This window comes from Anolis sagrei, chromosome 4 (genome assembly GCF_037176765.1).
Source record: "Anolis sagrei isolate rAnoSag1 chromosome 4, rAnoSag1.mat, whole genome shotgun sequence".
Taxonomy (NCBI): Eukaryota; Metazoa; Chordata; class Lepidosauria; order Squamata; family Dactyloidae; genus Anolis; species Anolis sagrei.
Genome location: NC_090024.1, coordinates 180685631 through 180712104, shown reverse-complemented (window position 1 = coordinate 180712104; position 26474 = coordinate 180685631). Strand labels below are relative to the sequence as shown.

At 40.4% G+C, this 26474-nt stretch overlaps 1 protein-coding gene across 5 annotated transcripts in view; it reads left to right on the top strand.

Annotated features, from left to right (window-relative positions):
• The window catches only part of RNF220 (ring finger protein 220), a 354135-nt gene that overhangs the window by 112938 nt on the left and 214723 nt on the right, over positions 1 to 26474 (top strand). For all 5 annotated transcript variants that reach the window (XM_060773368.2, XM_060773364.2, XM_060773365.2 and 2 more), the window contains exon 3: positions 25709 to 25783. In XM_060773368.2, coding sequence (XP_060629351.1) covers positions 25709 to 25783 — 75 coding nt within the window. The remainder of the gene's footprint in view (positions 1 to 25708; positions 25784 to 26474) is intronic.

Sequence of the window (26474 nt, the reverse complement as noted above, 5' to 3'; positions counted from 1 at the left end):
TCTTCTAAATTGCTACTAAACTACTGGACATAATTTTCTTCATTTAGTGTAATGGCCATATAAAACTACCCTTTTTTTTTAACGGAGAGAAAGTATTGTTCTCTGGAGTCAGAAGAAGGTTTTTGGTTACAGCGTGAAGATACACTGAAAGGAAAGGCTCTAAGAAATGGGCCAGCCTGAGTTTCCAGTCCCTCGGCTCCCCAACAGTCCCTGTTAAATCTGATCTTTTGTTTTAGGGGCTTGCCTGGCCCTTATAGGCAGCTGCAAATGGTGGTTTCTAAACAATCTTCACGCCCAGCTATGTCGCAAAAACTTCAAAGCCTATAATTCACGCCCTCCTGCGTGCTGTGCCTCGCAAATGTGGAACCTTTGATGTGTACACCCCTTTCTGCTTGTTACCTGCACATGGGGGCCAGGCTGTGTAGACTCTTTGCAACAAGGTGCCAGACCTGCTCAGCAAGGCAGTTTTATAGGGCATCTGCTGTCATTCAGTGTTTTTGCCCTTTTGACGGGACATCTGTGCAACAGCAGAGAGGGGGAGGAAGGGTGGGGACAGCTGCCAAACAGCACCTTTCCCTCCAACACACACCTGCAAAGGAATGGAAAGACTTTTTACCAGTTGCACCATGTGGACTTTTAATGATACATGCCAATTCTGTGGCCAAAAATCCTCTGCATACCACCTTGTGCCCATTATGCTTTTTTGAATTGTGAGTTCTTTGTCTTGTTCAAAGGTATGCAATTAAAGGATGAAAATGTTGCTCCTTTTTATTTTTGAGGTGTTTAGCATCTATTATTTGTGGGTGGGTATCATTTATGATGGCCTCTGAAGTTGCATTGTCTCTTTCATGCAGAAAAATGTGGCAGACACATGAGATGGCCATGAACTGCATCTTGGACAAGGAAGAAAGGCAAGATCCAACTCATGGTCATCTCTCACCTTTGCCCATTTATTATTATTATTATTATTATTATTATTATTATTATTATTGACAACAACAACAACAACTTTGTTTGTATACTACCCTATCTCCCGAAAGGGACTCAGGGCAGTTTCCAACATGTAAGGAAAACACTCAATTGCCAGAAAGAAAGCATACAGACAATTAGATCAAGACAAACACATTTGATAATATAACACAATCTAATTTAACTTAACAGACAAAATAAACAACAATCAATACATCATAAAATACAAAAAATCTACATAAGCACACTAAAGATAAAAAGATTAAAACCTGATTTCATTGTAGCTCCATCAGTAAAGGTTCAACAAAACCAATGGCCAGGGTTACAAATGGATTTGGCCAACTATAAAAGGGCTGGGCATGAGATAGTGCAAATAGCAAATCATAGGGCTGGGGAAGTGGATGAAGTGCAGGACAGAGTGATATCTGGCTACTTGGGAACTGGGCCTGGGGATTAATCATTCTCGAAAACTTGCTGGAACAGCTAGGTTTTTTTCTTAGTTGTCTTGTTCTTCATTTATATCCCTGTTCTGTCAGTCAAAATGCTTACTTAGAGGAGAATGATACCTGATCAAGAAGATTTGATACCTGTTCAGATTCCTTAATATGAGCCAGTAGTCATTGGAAAAGCAATCTGACTATGAAACTTGTTCAAGAGAAACCAACTGCCTACTCAACTGCAAAGACTTCAAACTCTTACAGACAGGTTTAACATGACCAGTTCAAAAGGCAGCACTTGTATCATTTTCCCAGAGTATTAAGTTTGACTTAAGATATATTTATGAATATCTTCAAAACCTATTTGTGTTCTAAAATAACCCTTCCAAAGCAGATGAGTTGTTTTCTGGTCGCCTTTCTGTTCCATTTCTGACATTATTTAGGAAAATTTGGCTTCTGTTGGAAGACAGTTGCAAGCATTTATCAAGTTGTAGAGAGCTCTAAACAGTATAAAAGTCTACTCCAATCTAGTTTCTTCAGTTTCCTTTTAAAAAAAAAAGCCAACAATTTAGAGAAAACAGACACATGTTTCTACCTTTATGTAACTCAGAGCAGTATTCAAATGCTTGTTCAGCTAGACACTGATCACACTAAAATCTATTTAATTTTAGAGAAAGTGGACTTTGGATCTTGGGTGTGTTTTAGAAGTAATAAGTATTTTTTAGGAGCATAGTAGCTTTAGAGATGATTTGGACTGCAACCAAATTATAAAATAAATAGTGAGGTTTAACATTATTGCATTTGATCTCATAAAACTGGCATTACAGTCAAAGATGTACCTAAATCTCCTCAATCCATTCTGATTTGGTGACAGAAGCTTGCAATCTTAACAAATCTGTTTAGAAGATGTAGACTCACAGAACTGGTAGAGATCAGAGAGGTCATCTAGTCAATGGCTTTTTAAACTTTTCTACTTGGGACTCCTTTTGGCCCAATAAATTTTTTAATGATTCTAGGTATATAGGTGTATAAAATAGGTATAAAATAATACATTTACTGATAACACATCAGCATTTTCAAGGCTTGCTAAACAGGCTGATTTTTTAAAATGAAGTACAGCTTAAGCATTTTCTGTAGAGTCCACCGTAAACACTGCACAACGGATTCCTGTAAATGTCTAAAATAGCTATTTTTATTGTTGTCAAATGTTGGGGATTCCAGCATTGAGCTAAAGGGACCCCATTTGAGGTCAGGACCTACAGTTTAAGAAGAAGTGATCTAATCCAACATCTTGTACAATGTCAGGTAGGAATTTTGAAAATTAATTCTAGAACAGTCCGAGGATGCAAATTGTCAGGTTTTATTCCCCCACCTTTAGTAAAATGTCCTTGATTTGGAAAAATCCCAGTAGAAGGGTTATGTAGCTGTGCACTGGATATGTGCAACAGTATACCATAATTTGAGCACTTGACTTGCAACAATAGTTCATGTTTTGAAGATAAGAGCATTTTGGCAGTTCTTTAAGGCTGTTTATCATGTCATTTGCTTCTGTATTTAATCACATTGAACTGGTTTGGTTCTCCAGTGCCGACATATATTATCTCCATTTGAAAAAGGAGTATAAAACTTGAGAGTTCTAAATATCATTTATAAATATTTAATTCTACAATTGAGCTTTTTTGAAGAAGGATAGTTTTTCATTATCATACCTTTGTCTTTTGAAGTCACTCTTATTTATTATAGCACCTTTGAGGCACCTCTATAACAGAGGGAATTAGTATATGCAAGGCCTTAGTATGCCAACCTACATGGCGCTTGCTGCAGAGGTTAGCAAAAACCCATGATTCTTATATCTCCCAGCACTTAGAATTTTGTTATGATCTATACAGAAATGTGAATCGTGGTGGGTTTGTTATAGGATTTCAAATGGGAAAGATGCATCATCATCAGATGACTCTTGTTTAATATTATAAATGTTACACATATAGTAATGGAAGGAATAGGAAATACCGGAAGAAACATATGTGCCCCCGTGGCCTATTCTCCTCCTTAAACAGGCTCTCGTTTTTGCATTTGGTTGTAACCTTTCTGACATTCAGCACATCTCTGCCCTGCTTTGTTTTGACTTCTGACAAGCCTTTCAATTTGCTCTTTTCTTTGAAGAGCTGAGAAGTCATCAGTAGCCCCTCGCTTGCTCTCTCCCCTCAAATTATTGAGCACTGGTGTTGAGTTTCAGCGTGGCGGACATGAATGGGGCATCACCATTGATCCACAGGGCTCAAGTTCAGCTGGCTGCCAGTGTGACCCTATTCCTGAGTGAGTTGTTGCTGGCTCTTGCTTCATTACAGAAAGAGGACAGGCATGATCTGAGCTTGTTTCTATAGTAAGCAATCTATATGTGTACTGTTACCTTTTTCAGGAGATGGGAAATCAAATATCACAGCATGCTTGAAACTGGAGTTTAGGTAGAATGAGTAATATTTGAACAAGATTATACTGTGAAGCATTGATGGGAGTGTGCATCTGATACATTTGGAGGTGCTCCCGAGACCAACAGCTTAATCTGGGTTCCACATTATTTGCAGTACAATTAATACTTCCGTATTCCAGTTTGTTCCCTCTATTGTTTAACTCTCCATATCTCCAGTGGATCTTTTTGTAGTCTTAACATGCAGTAGATATTTTGACAAGAAACTGGAATGAGCATATCCCAATCTGGAATATCTCAGATATGTTGGGCAACAAGTCCATCTATATATATAAATCTGTTAGGTTGGTTCAACCGGACAGCAAAACTCCACAACCCCCCAACGAAACTGTATCAAAATTGCCATGCCCATAACACAACCCACAAGGTACAAACATATCTACTCAAAATGAAAAACAACACAACAACACACTCACAAAACGGCAAAACAACAAAACTCAAAAAAACCCCAAAGAAACTTAACCAAAATTGCCATGCCCATAACACAACCCACAAGGTACAAACATATCTACTCAAAATGAAAAACAACACAACAACATACTCACAAAACAGCAAAACAACAAAACTCACAAACCCCACGACAAAACTTAACCAAAATTCCCATGCCCATAACACAACCCATAAGGTACAAACATATCTACTCAAAATGAAAAACAACACAACAACACACTCACAAAACGGCAAAACAACTGAGCATGCGCATTGGTGCCCAGCCGCAAGTTCCCTGTTGTGCGCACAGTCTCCGGCCAACGTTCCCTCTGCGGAAGCCATGCCCACTCCAAGCCCTGCCGCGCCGCTTCCCGCACACACACACACCCTGCCGCACGCACACACACAACCCCACGCTCCATCACTCCCCCCGCTGCACACACACACACAACCCCACGCTCCATCACTCCCCCCACCGCCACACACATGCGCGCAACCCCACTCCCCCCTGCTGCCGCACACACACACGCAACCCCACGCTCCATCACTCCCCCCGCCGCCGCACACACACACACAACCCCACGCTCCATCACTCCCCTGCCCCAATCTTACCTCCTTTTACTTCACGCCACCTCCAAACCCCACCCCGCCCCTTCCCGCCCTGTCAAAATCCAGGAAAGACAGGAAGGAAGGAAAGAAGGAAAAAAAAGAAAGGGAGATAAAGAAAAGGGGGAAGGAAAGAAAGTTAGAGAAAGAAGGAAGAAGAAAAGGAAAGAAAAGAAAAGATGGTAGGAAAGAAAAGAGAGACAACAGAAGAGAAAGAAAAAGGGGGAAGGAAGGAAAGAGGTAGAGAAGGAAGAAATGAGAGACAGAGGGAGGGAAAGAAAAAGGGGGAAGGAAGGAAAGAGAGAAGGAAAGGAAAAAGGGAATAAAGGAAGGAAAGAGGGAGTGAAGGAAGGGCGAAGATGTAGAGAAAGAGGGAGGGAAGGAAAGAAGGAAAGAGAGAAGAAAGAAAAGAGACCAGAAGAGAAAGAAAAAGGGGGAAGGAAAGAAGGAGATAGAGAAGGAGAAGGAGAAGGAAAGATGGGAGGGAAGGAAGGAAGGAGGGAAAGAAGGAGAGAAAGAGGGAAGGTTGGCCACAGCAACGCGTGGCGGGTAAAGGTTGTTATTTCTATGATTATTATGATGCTATTATTCCTATGAGACCCTTTTAGGGGGAATGGGAGAGGTGTCAGGTCCCAGAGGCAATGCATTGCATTATTGTTATTGTTATGATGGTGGTGAAATAAAAGGAAAGAAGGAAGCAAACAGGGAGGAAAGAAAGGCAAAGGAAGAAAGGGGGAGGGAATGAAGGAAAGAGAAGGATGAAACCAAGTAGTGAAAGAAGGAAAGAAAGAAAGAGGTAGAGAAGGAAGAAAGGAGAGAAAGGGGGAGGAAAAGGGGGAAGGAATAGGTAGGTACCTTTCTTTCATAATAGTCCAGATATCTACCTCAACTTTGATAAGTTTTACTATAGGCCACAGCAACGCGTGGCAGGGCACAGCTAGTTCACTTATAATAATTATGGTCAGTGACTGAAAAGGTTGTAATAATCAAGGATGAATGTATTGTCTAATCATTAGTCTAATATTAGAATCATAGACTAATTCAGTTGGAAGAGACCACATGGGCCATCTAGTCCAACCCCCTGCCATGGAGGAAAAGCACAACCAAAGTATCCCTGAGAGATGGCAATCTAGCCTCTATTTAAAATCTTCCAAGTAAGGAGTTTCCACCATACTCTGAGGCAGAGTTCCACTGCTGATCAGCTCTTACAATCAGGAAGTTCTTCCTACTGTTCAGTTGGAATCTCCTTTCCTATAATTTGAACCCATTGCTCCGAGTCCTAGTTTCCAGGGCAGCAGAAAACAAGCCTGCTTCTTCCTATGGCATCCTTTCACGTATTTATACATGGCTATCATGTGTCCTCTCAACCTTCTCTTCTGCAGGCTAAACATACCAGTTCTTTAAAATGCTTCTCATAGGGCATGGACTCCAGACCTTTGATAATTTTAGTTGCCCTCTTCTGGACACCTTCTAGCTTGTCAATATTTCTTTTGAATTGTGGTGCCCAGAATTGGACACAGTATTCAAGGTGAGATCTAACCAAAGCTGAACAGAGAGGTGCCATGATTTCCCTTGATCTAGACACTATACTCCTTTTGATGCAGCCCAAAATCCCATTGGCTTTTTAGCTGCTGATTTGCACTGTTGGCTGATGTTTAACTTGTTGTCCACAAAGAAAAAGATCTTGATGTTATTTACATGAACTGATGTCAATCCAGGCATCACAGATCCCATATCTTTGTATTTAATATTTTTTTTGCTCCTTACTGTAGTATCTTACATTTGTCCTTGTTGAAATTCATTTTGTTAGTTTTGACCCAGCTCTCTAATCTGTTAAAGTCATTTTGAATTCTGATCCTGTCCTCTGGAGTATTAGCTGTCCCTCCCAATTTAGTGTCATCTGCAAACTTGATAAGCATGCCTTTTAAACCTTCATCCAAGTCATTAATAAAGATGTTGAACAGTGCTGGACCCAGGACCAAACGCTGCAGCACTCCACTATTCACTTATTTCCAGGATGAAGATGAACCATTGGTGAACACCCTTTGAGTTCAATTGCTTAACTAATTACAGATTCACCTAATAATAGCATTGCTTGGTCCACATTTGACTAGTTTGCTTGCAAGAAGGTCATGGGGGACTTTTTTGAAGGTCTTACTGAAATCAAGATATGCTACATCCACAGCATTCCCTGCATCTACCAAGCTTGTAACTCTATCTAAAAAGAGAGCTAAGAATAGTCTGGCATTACTGGTTTTTGATAAATCCATGTTGGCTTTTAGTAATTACAGCATTCCTTTCTAAGTCATTGCAGACTGCTTCCTTAATGATCTGCTCCAGAAATATTGCACAACTCTGGAATTTCTTGCACCAGTATGTGTCAGTGGCCTATACTGTGACTGGATTAAAATATCTCAAAGTGTAGTAGAACTCACAAGCACCAGTGATTTTCACTAAAGAAGGCATGAGTCTTCTTTATGAGTGCTCTCTGAAAATAAAAACCATGTGATTCAGTAACTGACATACTTGAGTTCTCTGTTAATGCTAGTATTTAGAATTTAATACATATCTCACCTGGAGGCAAGTGTTTGTTCCATCTGTGCCTTTCTTATATAGGTTTTTGAAATTGAGCAGTTCTTATTTCACCAAGAGGTGTAGCTTTGTCATGACAGCCACACTCATTATATTGAGGGGCTTTTCTGTTGGGCATGTTGTGATCATGTTTCTGAGGAAGGTTATAGTTGTAAGGGTGACAGGATTTGCAGCTGGCTTGGTAGGACCCAAACATGTGCTTTTAAGAGAAAAGAAAAAGTGCAGCTTTTATTAAGCAATAGCACATCTTCAAATTGGATTATGGCAAATTTTCAGGGGCACCACTGCATTGATTGGCTGGTCTGGAGTGGGAGAGGCTATGCAGAGGCACGCCAGAGCGTGTGCAATCGGATCTCTTCCATTAGACTGATCAATAAGTGCTGCACAAGGTTGGTGGTGGTGTGGAGTGTTGACAAAACTGAATAAATATAGATGTGGGAGCTGAGAAATTGCATTACAGCCAGAGGATCCAAGAACAACACACATAACCCTTTCACCCCAACACCCTGCAAAATTTAACCCTTTTGGGGACAGGACGCCTCATGAGAAGAACCAAAGGTAAAGAAGCATTCGACACCATTCTGTCAAGAAAAGCTGGAGGAATGTGTGTGCGGCACTGGAGTTACTCCTTTCTACTTTCTTCATTTTGACTGTACTGAAAATTTGATCTGAAACAATGTAGATCTAAAATATAATTACTGGAGTATGCTAAGGAATGGTTTTGAAATAATACCTGTTTTATCAAAAATTGAAAGTGGTAGATGTTACTCTGTAAGTAGCAAAGTAAGATGTCTGGCATTGTCATAAAATGAAGAATGGGCTACATTTGGCAGACTGATGATTAACCTCCAGAGTTCCACAGGGTACTAAACTTGTTCCTCTGTAAACCTGCTATCAATTTTCTTATTAAGCCACTTTTGCTTAGGCAGTCATATAGGACCCCATCTAATTGCTACTCATTTGACGTCTTGGTTTGTTTGGGCCAGGCAACACGATAGTGACCTTTTGACCTTTCTTTTTAGTTCAGTGCTCCCTGCCAGCTGTGCACTCTTGGAATATAACCTGCCATGGCTGTGCCCCCCCCCCCCCCCCAAATATCGTTTTTACCTAGTGTCCCCAGCTAGTTTCAGAGGAAGGTGCTGACTGGGGTGACACATGGGCCAGGAGACAGCGTTTGCCTCTGTAAGCTCTTTCCTGAATATGATTTAGAGTAATAAGTAAGGAGGAAACCTGTAATAAAGTCAGCACTTTGCTTATTAAGGGGAAAAGATGATGCTGGGCTAGGAGTAATATTAATTAGACAGATATATGAGGAGCTGGGAAGCCTTTGGAAGATATATGTGATGCCTCCAAGATGGGTGGATAGGAAGAACAGTATCCTCACTCCTGGCAAAAGAGAGATTTTGGGAAGGAGTGAAAGGAGCCTGAAGCCATTTGGTAAACACAGAAGTAACAGATTAATTGTGCTGATCAGACAGAGACTTAAGCTTTTCCTCTATTAGATGTTACTAAGATGTCACTTGAATGGTTGAGAGGATGGCACCAGTTTCTGTGATTGTTTCAGTTCCTGGGTTATTGTGATGGTGTGCTCCTACTTTCAACAGGGCCAATTCTCAGCTTGCTTCTTCTGCACCCTCTCCCCTCCCTGCCCAAGTTAAATATAGCAGCTGACTTTGAAGGTGATTAGTAATAAAATTTTAACAAGCCTCTATATGAGTCTCTTTCTGTCACTTTTATGAGGCCATTTACTACTGGGGAGATATACCTTCAAATTCCCCCTCACTGGAGATTCCAAAGCACAGAAGCAGCATATGGTGAGCCCCCAACATTCAGATAGGTGTCAGAGGAAAGGGCAGCAGCATGTCCAGTTTGCCCACAAGCCCAGAATATGTCATATATCCACAGGCACACTGGTGTTCTCATCTACATGACTGTCCACCATTTTCTATTCTTCAGCATCCATAAGCACCAACAGAATCAAAACAGAGACTTTAGCCTACTTTATTCAGTCCTTGTTTCTGAAGATCTAGTTACAGCTTGATGAACTTCTCAGAGACAGAGCTGCCTCGACCAATTTTAAACTTCCCTATTGTGTTTTCATGGTATTTCCTTCATTCTTTTAACAAATATATTTCATCTCAGTTCTTCTTAAGCTATTTGTTCGGATAGTCAGTCATCTCATTCCCCCTGTCCTCCAGTGTGTAGGAACTAGCACCATATTGGTGCCCATTGATAACTATTGATTCTTGTTTTCTTGCAAACTTGCTATGAAGCAGCAACAGTAGCAGTCCATAAGCTTGAGACGCACTGATTTAGAGATGATCAGAATGCAATATGAGTGATAGCTATGAATAAAGGCCCTTCCGGACAGGCCCTATATCCCAGGATCGGATCCCAGGTTTTCTGCTTTGAACTAGATTATATGAATCCGCACTGTCAGATAATCTGGGACAAACAGAAAACCTGGGATCAGATCCTGGGATAAAGGGCCTGTCTGGAAGGCCTTAAGATGGTAAAGATTAAGTAATCAAGTGTTTATCTGTCCCTTAATAAATTCTACCAAGATAATCTACATGGTTTATTTGCCATTGGGTAAGTTTGGGTGTAATAATTTTTGGATTTGGGTTTTGGAATTGCTATATTTATTAGAAAACATTGCCTTAATTAGGATTGACCAAATCATGAGCTGGATCAAACCTATTGATATGTTAGGAAACATGGGTTGAGTGGATCTATATTTTTAGTGCTATTCTGTCCTGGCTCATATGAAACAGCAGTGTGTTACCAGGTCTGAACTGAAGACTGACCTGAAGAAATGAAGGGAGTGGGAGCAAGGAATTAGCTCTTTATAGTGAGTCACTAATGTTTTAAGTACTAAAGTAATCCAGAAGAGAGCAGTAAGAAGGTGCGTATGTACGTATGTGGTCGAACTGCAAAATCCGAGAAGGTTGAAAAGAGTGGTACAGACATTTCTTTACAAACTACTATTTACTTGAGACTGACTGGAATTTTAAAGGGCTGTGTTGGATTAAAGCTTAAAAAAAGAGCTTGTGTAGTCTGATATGAATGGAAGCTGTCAATGATGTACAGCCTCTGTCTGCTTTGTTCCTGCTTGTTGTCCCTTCATTCTTCCCTGGTTATTTTCCCCTGTTATTCTTCCAGTGCCGTGCTTTTTTCAGGAGAGGCAAATGCTAGTATGTCTCCTTCTACTAGGCAGTAGAGCTATTGGAGTAAGGAGAAATCCCACTATTTGGCATAGCCTTACCAAGATGGGGTGGAAGCTAAGATGTTGTAAGGCGATCCAAGTAGTAGAGGTATGGCTCTGCCGGTGTCATAGAACATAAGATCTTAACCTCTTTCTATTGCTCCACGATGAGGTCAAGAAGGCAAAGTTTCTAGAGAGGTGAATTATCAGAGGGGGTTGCAACAGTGGGTCAGGCAGCTCCATGCAGGGGTAATAGAGTTAAGGGGCAGCATCTTGTGGGGAGCCCAGCATTAAAGCAATGAGTAGAGCTTAATCTGCCCCGAGCAAGGGCAATGAGGTCTTTAATATTATGTCAGGCACATGGGCTGTGCTGGCGGGCTATCCTTCACAGCAGTTAATGCCACTGGGATAACTGAATTAGCCCCTGTCCTCATGGGGAGCGCAAGGGGTTGGCGGCCGGGCGATCATGCCTTGCAGCTGCAAGATGAATGAGCAACGGGCTGCAAATTCAATCAGGTGAGTGGGACTGAGGGATGCAGGTGTTCCCTCATGTCCAGGCAGCCTCCTTCTCCAATCCACCAGACTTCGTTCCAGTTTTAGGATGCCCAGCCCTTTTGTATATTCCAGTTTGCTTGAACCCACTTTCATATAATAGAAATTGTGGTTCCCAGTCTTACAAATTCTCATCAAAAACCCTTTGTTTGATTTTGCTTCATTTCAGAAATGTGATTGGAATCACAGATAGGAATTTAATGTAGAATATCAAGAGAGGGAACCCATACAACTTTCTGAACTGTGGAGTATGTCTCAGTATAGAGTGTGATTGATGTAGGTACTAGTTCTACTAGTAGTTCTTTTGTAAACTGTTGGATAGGGCTGAGAAAAAGTGCTCTGTTTCATGACATGGGATTAAGATTTGGCAGATTGGGAACATGGTGAAAGTAGGCAGGCAAGCTTTAATGTATCTATCAAGCTTTCCATGTCTTCATGAAGATCTGGACAAAAGGAACAGGCCTTAATTGCTGTAGTAGACAGCTAAATTCTAGCAGAAAGCTTTTTTTCTCTCTCCTGGGTACAGGTATTGACCACATTGATTTTTCTCTCCCAACCTCACCTTTTTGTAATAATGTCTTAAAAATTCGAGCTATTTCAAATTATTCCAAATTGTCAGGGTTTAGACCCTAGCCCTGTCTTTAAAACTCTTGAACTGTAGTGAGGGGATGATAAATAGGAACGCAGTAAATTGGTATAATTTCCAAATACGATGTTATAATGTTGTGCATTTTACATTCAATAGTATCTTTGAAGGGTCACTTCAATTGGTATTGCTTTTAAACATTTCCCTTATCTGTGACTCCTTCCACATAGCTGAACAAAATCCCACATTTTCTGCTTTGAACTGGAATATATGACAGTGTGGACTCAGATAACCCAGTTCAAAGCAGATTTTCTGCTTTGATATTCTGGATTATATGGCTGTGTGGAAGGGACCTTTGTTTCACCTATTAATTTAACAGCTACATGTGGATGGGAAATCAGAATTAGAGCTGGAGAATAGGGAATTGGATGTTAACATTTTGCTTTTGAGTTGTGGGCCTGATGGAAATCACCCCTCTGGACTAGTTTTTTGTAATACGAGAGGGAAGATTATATTGGTAGCAGTGGTTAACTACCATCACTACCACTTCAAGCCAGCAACATGTACCAATCCTAATTCCCCCCCTCTTGTAACTGTTTTTTAAGGGAAGAATCAGACTCACCTAGGAAAACTACTTAATTAATATCACATGTACTTTGCCCTTAAGTTATGTATTTAAAATGTCATGGAAACTTTATGGTCACAAATATACTATCTAAATAACCTGAAAGAGACTGAATGAAGGAGTTTTAGCTGGATAGTTTTGAAAATGGTTTTGGCAAGGAAAATCAGAATTTATTTGCCCGAAGAGATAAAATTTCACACATACTCTAGGGCCAATAATGTTGTATACTGAGCTAATGCATATCAAATATTAATGCATGCTGTTTTCTTAAACTAATGGTCTCTCTACAACTAAAAAAACAACAACCTTATTTTCCCTGTAATTTCCCAATCTACATTGATCCTGTATTTGCCCTGTTAGCTCCACAAGCAGCAATCACTTTGTGGTGAGTTCGTAGTGAATGGCCACATTTGTCCCCTGAGCAAACTCACCTTGATGTGAGCTTGTTTGCGGAAACTCCCCTCCCATTCACTTTCTTCATTTTCTTTTTCTTCCCTTTCTTTTTCTTCCCATCATCAAGCAGATATACAAATTTCTGACTAAGGTGTCTCTAGCTATCCTGTTATGTGGGGAAAAAAACCCTCCCATTCACGCTATTGGTGGCCATATGCATACAGATATGCATATTTCTGCCTACGGTGGCTTTCACTATGCTGTTATGCGAAGAAAAAAAACCCTTCCCATTCACACTATTGGTGGCCATATGGCAATGGCTGCTTCACTTTCTTTTTCTTCCCGTCATCATGTACATACACATATTTCTGCCTAAGGTGTCTTTCGCTATGCTGATATGCAGAGCCACCACTGAGAAGGCCCTGTCTCTCATGCCCGTCAGGTGCGTCTGTGACGAAGGAGGGATCGAGAGCAGGGCCTACTCAGAAGATCTTAAATTCCTAGCTGGTTCATAAGGAGAGATACGTACTTTAAAATGGTCCAAAGAACTAGTTGAGATGTGAATTGTTGCAAATGTTATGTGTCAGGACAGTGGCTAACACGAGGTGAGTAAGATTTTTTTGTTTTGTTAATATAGATAGGGCCAGTAACCCACTATCTTTCATGACTAGAGCTGGATAGGGAGAACCGCAGAAGAACGAAGATGACTGTAAAGTGATTAATTCTAATGAATATGTTTAGCATAGCTGCATTACTTTTCCATTAGTTACGTGTTTGAGGCAGCTACAATTCCAAACAGGCACAGTCAGCAGATTTGGTAGAAGTTGAAGTAACTAGGGCCCAGATTAGGAATGTTGTCCTAAGAAAAGGATTGATAAAGGAATTTACTGCCTGGTGGTGGGATGTGGAAACCAGTACAAAACAGGGAACTTTCCCAAGCTTGGCTTGGAAGAAAGCTGATCAAGAAGGGAGCTCTAGAAGCTGAATTTTACATGTGTGAGAGAGGGGGTCACAGAGTCTTGACATTCTTGGCTATTAAGATTTTAGATGTCAGTCAAGCAATCATTTTCATTGTAGATAAAGTGCGTTTTCAGTTTGTCAGATCAGTCCTGCTTAATTGAGTGGTATGAAGGCAAGACTGGGCACAGCAAAGGTGAGCTTTTGCAGGTTTCCTTTACTGCCCAAAGGAGAGAAAAACTTGCCATGGTATCCTTAACAGGGGTCAGACAAAGCTCCCAGTTCTGTCTGATTGCAGTTATTCCTGCCTATGACCAAGGCTTTGTGCTGAGAAATGGACTGAATCTCTATCTGACTTCTTTTAATTCTCAAGTTCTGAATCAAGTTCTTACACCTCATAGTACTACAGGAGCTAACACAAGAGTATCCATCAGGTTACTGGGTACTTTAACCTGAGTCTCTTCCGCCAAACCAGAGCCTCTTTACTGCAGGATATGTATCTCAAATCCATAGACATTCAATCTCAGTGTGTAGTTTTCCTTCTTCAGTAGTGATTATGCTGTAATAAACATTTTTCTTTTCTTTTCTGCATTTGGTGTTCTCTTGAAAGAGTTTCTTTTACAAAAAAGGAGTCCTTCCTTTTGCTCCACCTCTCCCCGCTCTCCAAAAATGATTAGAAAGAATTATTGCCATTAGGACGTCTTTCCCGGTGAAAGGAGAAAATCGCCTCATTCATAATTTATACCCTCAATTACTATTAATAAAGAAATATTTCAGCAGGAGATCGCCTGGGAAAATTACACGTAACATTGCATTAACATTCTATTTGAACATTTTCATCACATTTGTTATAGAGTTAATAAGAGGGATATGCTCCCCTGACTTCTTCATGAAATTATGGGCTGCCTGTGATAGTTTAATCTTTTAGACTTTATATAATATATTCACTTTGCTAATTGAGCCATCCAAGGAGCAGTTAGGGATGTTCTTAAATGGGGAAGACAAAGTAATCAAGGCCACGACTTCCTGACTAAAGGATCCCCTTCCGGAGATGAAGAGCTGCATGTATGAGCAAGAGATGCATACGTCTTGTGTCTCCCTTTTGAAAGCCATATGGCCACTCCATGCAGCTTATTTTTTCCATATTTGGAGTTGGATTGAACACATCATTAAGTAAACACAGCATTATAATAACCTCTTGTCATCACCTCAGCATATATGTTTGGCTATAGATCTGTAGCAGTCATTGCAGAAATCCCAACATTGGTCCTGTGAGGCTAAAAAGGGATGGTGCCATGTGCCATGTTGGAGGAGATGAGATGGACATAAGACCTGTGGAAATGAGTTCAGCACTCTACCCACTTCCCTTGCCCTCTGCTACCTCATTGCCCTTGACCTGGCCTAGCTCTATTATAGCTATTCAGCAGGCCCTGGAAATGAATAGCCCCAGGCACTACTCTGACCATTAGTTAAAACTCTGTTCTGCACTTTACCCACTTCCCCGGCCCTATGTTTCCCATTGGCTTAGCCCTCTCATATCTATGTCTCAGGCCTTGGAGATAAATAGTTCCAGATCCTGCCCTGACCATCATGCAGGATCATGCTTGCACTTTATCCATTCCCCTGGCCCTAGTTCACCTCATTATATTAGCCCAGCCCTCCCACAGCTATCAAGGCCCACTCTCAAATCTTGGCCATAGGGAACTGAACTTGCCCGATGGAATTAGCACTGAACTGTTTTTTAATTTTAAATCTGTATGACTGTTTTATAGTATTATGTCCTTGTTTATAATGATTACTTGTATACAGTGTTCCCTCACTTATCGTGGGGGTTACGTTCCAGGACCTCCCGCAATAAGTGAAAAACCGCAATGTAGGGCGCTATATTTATTTTAATATTGATACATTATTTTAGTTGTTATATACTATTTTAAGTCTTTATGAACTTAAAATAAAGTGAAAGAAAGTGTCTTGGAGAGTGGCAGCAGCAAAAACCCATGAAACAGCGAAAATACCACGATATATATTTTAAATTAATATTTATTGAAAACCTCGAAACAGCGAGTCCGCTAAAAGCGAACTGCAAAGTAGCGAGGGAACACTGTATTTTTATGTCTGTAATTGCAGTGTTTCACCTATGTTGGAAACCACCCTGAGTCCCCTTGGGGAGATAGAGTGGGATACAAATACAAGTTTGTTTGTTTGTTTGTTTGTTTGTTTATTATTAATTCTGCACAGTTTAATTCTATGAATAAAGTGCTGGCACTCCTAAAATGAGTAATCTAGGTAGTAAGACTTCACAGTTTGTTTCCTTTCTGTAGTTGCATTCATGTGTATGTGATATTTATATAATATATGGTATACTCTTTAAATTAATTTTTCTTTTATTGGAAACATGAGTATGAAATGCAAATTATGAAATAAACAAGATTTACAAATTAACACAATTGTAATACAATACAATGTATCAGGCCCGTAGCCAGGATTTCGTTTCGGGGGGGGGGGGCTGAATTTTTTTCAGGGGGGGTTTTGGGGGGGGCTGAGTTTCGGGGGGGGGGGCTGAGTCTGAGTGAAAGAGGGTCTAGCCTAGCAAACCTTTTGTATCATTACCCCAATACCCCCATGCATATGGGATATATTGAGTATGGTGATCAGATCATGATATGAATAAACATAACAATTTAAATAATGCACCAATAAGGCCTTTTCGCGAACCACCATGAGAATTTCGGGGAGGGGGGGGGCTGAAGCCTCTCAAGCCCCCCCCCCCCCGGCTACATGCCTGCAATGTATTGTATATTCTCCAGCCACCAGAATTCATGTCTAATTCAGCAGAGTGCATCACTGCATATTCAAGCTTGAGTTGATTGATTAGCATAGCAAATAAAAGTGAACTATGTTTCAGTAAAGTTGTCTTCATCCAAGCCTTCATTCAGTTCCTTGAGTCTTCTTTGTTGCCCCAATAAAAATTGAGATCCATTTATTGAAACATCTTTTATTTGTGGGTTTGCTTGAACACTTTGTGCTAATGGCTTCAAAGTGTTGGGGTATTTGAGCTGTTAGGGTCAAAAATGACTCAGTTGGGGTGATTCCACCATAAATATAGCAGAGTACCAGAAGCAAACTTCATAACCAGCAGAAACTTACGTGTGGCGAGCTAGGATAAGCTTTCCCTTCATAGGATGGTGCAGGATTGCAGAGTCAGAACTTTAGGTTCCAAAGAATTTATTGAAGAAGAAGAAATACATTCTTAATAGAAAAGGTCTTGGAGCTAACTAGCTTACTAAGTCTCATCTTCTAAGAAGGTAAAAGGATAAAAATATCAAAAAAAAAAGTTCATGCAGCTACATTTTGCCTAGAGAGAGAGGCAAAATATGTATCCTCTCTGGAAGAAGGAAAAGGCAGAAGAGCTGGAAAATGGCAAAAGGCCACATGGCAGGGCAATAAAAAGGGCAATAAAAAGATTTTTTAAAAGGAAGATACCTCACATACATTCCATTGCTACATCTTGAAAGGGGGAGGAGACAGTGGATAGCAGGAGGAGTAAAGACAAGGCCATTTTGGTGAACATGCATAGGAATGCATAGGAATGTGAGGGGAGGAATCCCTCACTCTAGTCCTATCTCTAATCTAGCTAATCTACTGTGGTGGTGCAGTGGGTTAAACCCCTGTGCCGGCAGGACTGAAGACCGACAGGTTGCAGGTTCAAATCCGGGAAGAGGCGGATGAGCTCCCTCTGTCCCTAATCAAAGTTAATTTGAATCGCTGACTGAATTTAGAGGTTTTTGAGAGTAGGAAAATATCTCGTACTTGTTTGTGTCCTTTTTAGCTATTTCAGGATCTACAATATGGACACCCCTGAGGAATTCGTATTGTCCTGTATTTGGTCCATATAATGATGTAAAAACATAACAATATCCTCCTAGTTTCCCATTTGCAAACAGAAAGTACATCTCCAACTGCAAAGGGGAAAGAAGAGGCAAACAAAATATCCTTAGAAATTCCTGAGGCCAAATATTATTGATTATTCACGATTACATTTGATATACTGCCCTCTTCTTTGAAATGCTTCTTGTAGGAAAATAATCAGCCATGTATTTATGTGGACAGAGAGCTGCTTTCATTTCAAGTGTTCCCAAATCCCTCACATTCAAAGTTAAACAAGTTAACTCTCCCATTTATTGAGGGTAGTGGTGGTGGTTGTGCAACCTATATATTCTCTTACATTCTGCCAGGAAAGGTCCCACTAGGAGGTTCCTGCTCCAATTGTCTATAAAGACTCATTGCACTGGCAGAAGATACCAAGGGGAAGATATATAGAAACTGTCATATAGAATCCAAGTCCAAATTTGATAGATATGAATATATTTTTAAAACATGTCATATTACTATTTAAAATATGAATATATGAGCAAAGGCAATGTGCACTTTTATTGTGTCACCTATTTTAAGTATGATATTTCAAATATATTGTGAAATGTTGAACATAATATCATTCAGCAGGAATAGAAACAGATCATGGCGACCTCTTACACTTTAAGCTTTAGAAGTGTATTCCAGTGTTTAGCCCTTGGTTTTCTTTTACCCATTTCTTGTACAAAGGCAGATTTAGTCATTATGTCCTGTTATTTTTTCCCTGGAAATAGTTTCTTGAACTCTTTTTGGAAAGATAGCTTTATCTATTCCAAGTATTGTGAACATTTCCACAGCATCTACAGGTGCACTTGCAGAGTAGAATTTCCCCCATGTTGAACTACATGCTTAAATGGGAAGCCACATCCGTATTTGATAGAAGCTTTTTTGAGTTTGTCAATAAAACTGTTCAAAGTTTCTTCTTCTCTAGAGGGTTACAGAATAATAACAGGATATCCTTTATATTTATATAAACCTGCCCAGTTTACCTGTCAGAACGCATCTCACTTTACGAACCACCATGAAGTCTAAGATTTTCTGGGGAGGCACTGCATTTTAGTGTTTGTCTATATAGTAATTTTATGTCATGGCAGGGAATACTTGCCATATATATGTTGTGCTCCGCACTGAGTCCCCTTCGGGGTGAGAAGGGTGGAATATAAATATTTCAAAACAACGTTGTCTCGCAGGAGAACAGGCGCTTCTCACGAGGCCTGGACAGGAAGAAGGAGAGCGGCCTGAGAAGCACCTGGTTTGGGGAGTCGTCTTAAACGGCGAGTATATCCCCAACTCTATGTTTGTTAAAGTCGGGGGTCATCTTATAGCCCCAGTCGTGTTGTACCCGATATACGGTATCTTAGGCTTGGCCTGTTTTCTCTTGCCTAAACTACATTCTCAATATTCTCTTTTAGTTGTTCTTTTCCTGCTACCCCAACTTTTCCAGCTGGCCTTTTGTGACCAGGACCGAAAAGGAGCACTCAGCACTGAAAACAAATCTATGAAGATTTTAAAAAACAAAACAGGAATCTTTCAAAACTTCGGATCTAACCTGAAGTTGTATGCCTTATATTCAGATACAAAGAATGACCAAATGAATTCAGCATTTCAGATTTGACAAATGTTAGAGATGAATTAATATGAACAGAAGGTGCAATAAATTCTACAGGAATTATCTAGTCTTATCAACAAGAGGCAGAAGGTATGACATCCACATGAACATAATTTTGCTATTTTGGTTCTTTCATCCCTACATAAGAGGACTTCCTCATCTATCCTTTGTCTTTGCCAATAAGAAGCCGGATAGGCAAGGGAATGGAGGTGGGAGCATAGCTTGTAAAATGCCATTGGTTGAGGCTGGAACAGGATAGGGCAGCAGTATAAACAGGACAAGCTTTGTAAACAGGACCGCAGCTGGGATAAATTTAGCTGGTTGGGGCTGCAGACACAGCACTGCAGGACATGGTGTCAGGGCATTCTTACTAGGAGGGGAAACTGGATAAACAAACACAGCTTGCTGCTTCTTTGCTTTGTCCCTTGATTGTATTGCAGTGTTGTTATTCCAGTCGGACAATTGTGCTGCACACCAGAGGGAGCAGGCATATATTCATGGGTGTTTTACTGTTCTTCTTTTTTGGTACTTAAAAAATAAATGTGGCTTTTTAGTAACTTTGAATTTCTTTAGTAACTTTGAATCCAAAGACTTTGCCCACCAGATGTTATCCATTTTAAGGAAACACATTTGAATGTTCAGGACTGTGCACAGTCTGAACACTGCATTTGGATTTTTTTTGCAGACTTCCATAAGTGCCTACCCTTGTAGGAAGAGACTTTTAAAAGCAAATACCTTAGCCAACACACACAATGGATTATTCAGTGTTGTGACTATACCCCTTTGTATCAGGCATGGAGAAACATATTCCAAGGCTCATTTTGGATTTGGCTCTCATAGATAGTTGGAGCATTGCAAGGCTTTGACAAGGCATCCCAGGATATCAGGTGACCAGGCCTATTGCCTAGAAAATATAACATATCTTCTAAGGAATAATTTCCAGCTCATCCAAAAGCAATTATGTTAAAGGGCTATCTTGCATTGTAAACAAAGCATAGGAATCCATTGGTTTAATGACAAAGCATTTTGCAGATCTATGTCCTTTGGAGCTTTCACATTATTTATGTGGCTCATTACACTTTTCACCCACATCCACAAAACTCCCGTCCATACCCATAGAGCCATGCTTTGGGAGCAATGCATTTTCAGATGAGATATGCAAAGTTATTTAAACAGTGTAATATTACTCTCAGTTGAAAGGTAATATTGCTATTATATGTGCAACTGCATTCAGTTTTTCATGAACATGCACTCACATCCCTTCATATTAACAGAGAGATTTGCATACTCATAGCAAATGTCCACATTTGATGTAAAATCCAATGACATGTGACATTTGGAAAAGGTCACTTCTTCCCTCCAGAATTCATAATCCTTGCTCTAGCCAAATAATCCACAAGGTCATTGTTTCTTCATTGGGGCTATTGATCTCTCCTGAAGGCTGAGAAGTAGAATAGGGATTACTATATTCATCCAGCAAATTAATATGAGGGTGAAGATGAAGAAACCATGGGACAATTTCTGAGTGATGTTGGACCTTGCCCATTAGTCAGATGTTGAGTTCATTAGAAGAAGCAATTCTCTTCAAATTATTCAAGAGTCAACGAATACATATGAGGCAGATATCAATTAAGTGAACAAATAGCATGATGAAGTAAGAGTCAGATAAGGTATTGAAACTATCAGTTCAGTTTCAGAAAATTTGGGGTCAAGGCACAACATTAGAAAGTTGGCATATTCACAGCTTTATTGATATTCAAGATTTATTTATTTATTTATTTACTTACTTACTTTGCTTATATACCGCTGTATCTCAAGCCCGAAGGCGACTCACAGCGGTTCACAAACAATAAAGACAATAAAAACAGCAATAGTTCCATCCAACATATAACAATTGACTTAACACATTATCCACTAATAACTAATAGGCAATTCTAATACACAGTTATTACAAAAACCCGTACCCAATCGCCTCATCATCCAAGCATAATCCAAGTTCGTCGTCCATTGTTCCATTCCTATGTTCAGATTACCAGATTGCACTAATTTACTCAAACGCCTGCACAAACATCCAGGTCTTCAACTTTCTTCGGAATGCCATGAGAGATGGTGCCAGCCTAATGTCCGTAGGAAGGGCGTTCCACAGCCGAGGAGCCACCACTGAGAAGGCCCTATCTCTCGTCCCCGCCAACCGTGTTTGGGAGGCTGGCGGGATCGAGAGCAGGGTCTCCCCGGAAGATCTCAAAGTCCTGGTGGGTTCATAGGCCGAGATGCGGTCAGATAGGTATCTTGGGCCGGAACCGTTTAGGGCTTTATAGGCTAATACCAACACCTTGAATAAATATACCCTTCTCTTCTCTGTAAACAGAGATGCAGCTGTATTGTCAAAGGCTTTCATGGCCGGAATCAATGGGTTGTTTTAGGATTTTCGGGCTGTGTGGCCATGTTCTAGAAGCATTCTCTCCTGATGTTTCACCTGTATCTATGGCAGGCATCCTCCTCTGAGGATGCCTGAGAACCTCACAACCTCTGAGGATGCCTGCCATAGATGCAAGCGAAACATCAGTAGAGAATGCTATGAACATACCCACACAGCCCAAAAAACCTACAACAGCCCTGGGATGAGCTACTTGGGAACTGACACCTTGCTTGAGAGGGACGAATTTGCTTATTCCTCATTGCAAGACACACTATTGTGGGAATCTCTGTAGGTACTATCTCTATGTGTAATTCATAGTTGCATTGCTTACATGCACGTATAACACAGAATTTAAGGATTTGGGTTCGAATGTACATTTGCAGCTATTTGAAAGGACCCATTCGCATACTTCTTTTGAGGTGACTTTTCAAAGCAGGAATGACTATCTGTGGATGTGGCCCCATCGTGCTGTCTAAACTGCCATGAGTTATGGCTTCTCCAGCCTCTAATTATGCAGTCAGCCCCCAATTGCCTGTTCCTAACGAGGCTGACAGGCTAATCTCTCAAGAGCCCTTAATGTGTTATCATCTCTTGCTGGGTGACCTCATATTTCTAACTGCTCCAAGCAGGGAGGGAGGGAGGAAAAAGTGTCCTCATTTCTCCCCACCCCCACCTCTGTAAGTCCACATCCTCAGGCTCATCTGTTCAGGCAGAGGAGATCAGCCCATCCATCACCTACCCCCGTTTGGGCTATTAGATGATTAAAGGCATCTTTTATAATATTTGTATGAGTTTTTAAAGCTTCCTGCAAAGTGCCTCCTTAATACCCATTTAACCCTTCACTGATCAGGCTGAAGACCCTGGGAATGAGGGGAGGTATGTCTGGGCAAGGTTGTTAGAAATGGATGCATTCAGTATTTGATCTGTTCATGCTCTGCATTCTGACAAGGTGTGATTCATGGTCCTAGGACACCTGCAGGAAGCTGTCCCAATTGGCTTCTGGTGGTTTGTGAGGTTTCAACGGTTCCAGGGGACAGGAAACGGGACTATGGTATATTTTTCAACAGGCTGTGTAGGCCTCCAATCACATGTATAGCCTCCTGAAAATGTATAATTCCCCTGGGGATTAGAGTCTGGAAAAGTTACTTTTTCAGCTCCATTGACCATGCTAACTGAGGCATTCTGGGATACACTTTTCCAAGCTCAGGAACAGAAGGCCTGAATGGATTGCTGTGCTGTGCTGCAATTTACCAAAAGTGTTCCCAAGATGTGAACAGCATATATACTTGGGAATGTTTTACTTCATATATATGCCTGCCCTAGATGTTTGTTCTACATGTTCAACTAAAGAAAATGAATGTAAATCCCCATTACCATCCTAGTTCTTTGCCACTAGATTTGATTTATACAGATCTCCTAGAACTGTTCCCTTCTCCCCTTTTCACTTTAGAATGTTATCTTCTCTAAGTTTGATTTTGTTTTGGTCTGATTTATCTAAAATGCTGCAATGCATTTATTTCTTCACTGAAATTTCCTAACAGTATTGACTGCTAATGTAATTTTTGCATGGACTTACTTCATAAATCAGCCCAGTTTACATGTTCTGCAATTGTAGGACAAATCTTGCAACAGGATAGCTACAAATCAACTGATACTTGATATTACAATTAGAGCAGATAGTATTCTGACTCAATAACTGGCTGTGAATGTGAGGTTATGCGAGAGTCCTAAAACTACCTGTTTAACCAGTATTCACACCAGATATATATTGTCAGACAGCGTCAACTCAACTGAAGAGACGTGTAGGTAAGATTCCAGATGTTTAATTCTAGTAAATCTTGTATAACATCATACTACAGCAGGTAAAAAAAAAATGATAAAAACCCATGTTTCCTTTAGAACAAGTATAGCACAAAGAGAGGGGAGAGGAGCTATTGCATTACATCTATGGGTACAGAAAGCCAACAGGGCCCAAACTACAAAGCAAACATAGTATCACAGATGTGTGCTGGGGCATGACAGATAGAAAACATTATGTTTATTTCTTCACTGAACATTCCTAATGTTTTGATAACAAATGTAACCTTTGCAAGAGCTGAGTTGTTTGATCAAACTAACTTTCACTGCAGTTATTTATGAAGGATAAACTTTGCAAGAAGAAGGCAGTTTACAGCTAACAGTGGCCAGTAGGCACACAGTTAGTATTTGATGCATGTTATTTAATTTTCTTGGAAAACACCTAACCATCTATTAATCCCTAAGTCTTAATGTGAGTGGCTGTAGAGGGAAAGGGACTGAATTAAGAAGTATCTATGATGGCTTTTGGTCAGGGAAGAGGAGTCCTGGAACAGAGAAGTATGCATGACATACTAAAGGAGACCTGTCCAGATTTCCATTTAGATGTGCCTACTGATAATAACAGTCCTTCTGTTAATTTTCAAGTTAAAAGCTAAGATTTTCAGTGTGACTTATTATATTTCGTATTTCATTTATGTGCAGTTATTGTGCTCATTTTGTGCAAGGCTGGGTTAAAAATTGCTGGAAGAAACATTAATAACCTTAGGTATGCAGATGATACTACTTTGATGACAGAAAGTGAGGAGGAGCCTTCTAATCAAGGTGACAGAAGAAAGCGCAAAAGCTGGGTTGCAGCTAAACATTAAAAAACCAAGAATATGGCAGCAAGAATGATTGACAACTGGGAAATAGAGGGAGAAAATGTGGAGGCAGTGACAGGCTTTGTATTTCTATGTGTAAAGATTACTGCAGACACAGATTGCAGCCAGGAAATCAGGAGATGCTTACTTCTTGGGAGGAGAGCAATGACTAATCTCAATAAAATAGTGAAGAGTAGAGACATCACACTGGCAATGAAGATCCACATAGTCAAAGCAATGGTATTCCCCATAGTCACCTATGGATGGGAGAGCTGGACCATAGGGAAGGCTGAGTGAAGGAAGATAGATGCTTTTGAACTGTGGTGCCTTGGACCACCAAAAGATCCAACCAGTCCATACTTCAAGGCACAGTGCCTTGGACCACCAGAAGATCTAACCAGTCCATACTTCAGGAAATAAAGCCCAACTGCTCATTGGAGGGAAGGGCAGTAGAGGCAAAGATGAAGTACTTTGGCCACATCATGAGAAGAAAGGAAAGTTTAGAGAAGACAATGATGTTGGGGAAAATGGAAGGAAAAAGGAAGAGGGACTGACCAAGGGCAAGATGTATAGATGGCATCCTTGAAGTGACTGGATTGACCTTGAAGGAGCTGGGGGTGGTAACGGCCGACAGGGAGCTCTGGCGTGGGCTGGTCCATGAGGTCACGAAGAGTCGGAAACGACTGAATGAATGAACAACAAAATTGTGCTCATATGCACAAAGATGATTAAAAAGTAAGATTAAAAAGCACTGAGAAATAAGGTCTGCATCGGTACTTAGGAACTAATGTCATTCTTATAAAAAAAATCAAAGGACTTGATATTCTGAGTATATTTAGTATACTGAATACAGGAGTAGCAGCTTAAAAAGGAAGAGGACAGATTTTCTATCCCATGCTGTCTGCATGGGAAAGTGTCATGGTCACTCAAAAGGAAAGCAGAAAAGGTTTCTCTGGTACAGTGTGACAAGAGATGAAAATCTTCAAGTCTTCATCCTAAATTTTCTGGTGGCTGATCCATTTTGGGGAACATTTTGATAGTGAGGGAGGTGTTCTGTTTACATTTTTTGGCTTTTTTCTGTCTTTATAAGTTTTTTCTGTATTTATAAGATTGCAACAGCAGCTTTGGATGCTTAATCCCTTGGTACTTGCTGAGTTAGGAAATTCTCTGCTGTTAAATGTCACTTGCTCTGTTGTAGGAGTCAATTGATTGATCACTGTCCTTTGTGATGCTCATTGTCATAATCTCAATTTCTTGTCAATTGATTGCCAGATAGAAGCGACAGCCAAGGAGGGCCGACAGCATCTGCAGGGGCCAGCCAGCGCATGACGTTAACTTTCCCCCTCTGTAAGTGTCTCTTGTTTCTTTAAATGATTTTTACTGTTTTATGATAGAGAAAACACTCGTTTTAGTAAATGATAACAATGAGAATCATTATATTGTAATGTAATAAAGTGTGTCATATCTCTCAAAAAAGTGCAACAAGATACTTATAGCAGAAGTCTTGTTCTAGCTATTGGAAGGCATTAAAATTATGGGTGGAGAGGACCTATACATTGAGTTTAGGAAAGTAGATAGAGCATATGACCAGTATGTGGCAAACCTATACGGGGTTTTCTTAGCAAGATTTGTGAAACTCAGCATTTCCAAATACCAGGATTTTTTTAAAAAAAACCCACAAAACACCTATGTTATTAATATGCAGCAAAGGCTGCGAATCCAATGACTGTTTTATACAAGGGCTTACAGGAGGAGAGCCCCTTTCCCTCTTTTCCCTTTTCAGCTTCTCTGTCTCAACTTGAGACTAACATAGTCTCATATTTCTGTATGTTCTGAAGTTATTTAAGATTTATGGCATTTTTAAGGGGAACCCATTGGGTTTTTTTCTGGACCTGAGAGTGTGACACACCCAACATCATCAGGTGGATTTCCATGGCCAAGTGTGGAATCAAACCCTGGTCTCCAGAGTCATAGCTCAATGCTCAAAACCACTGATTTTCTGGTGCATGTTATAAATGCTGTATGTATGAGATTAAAC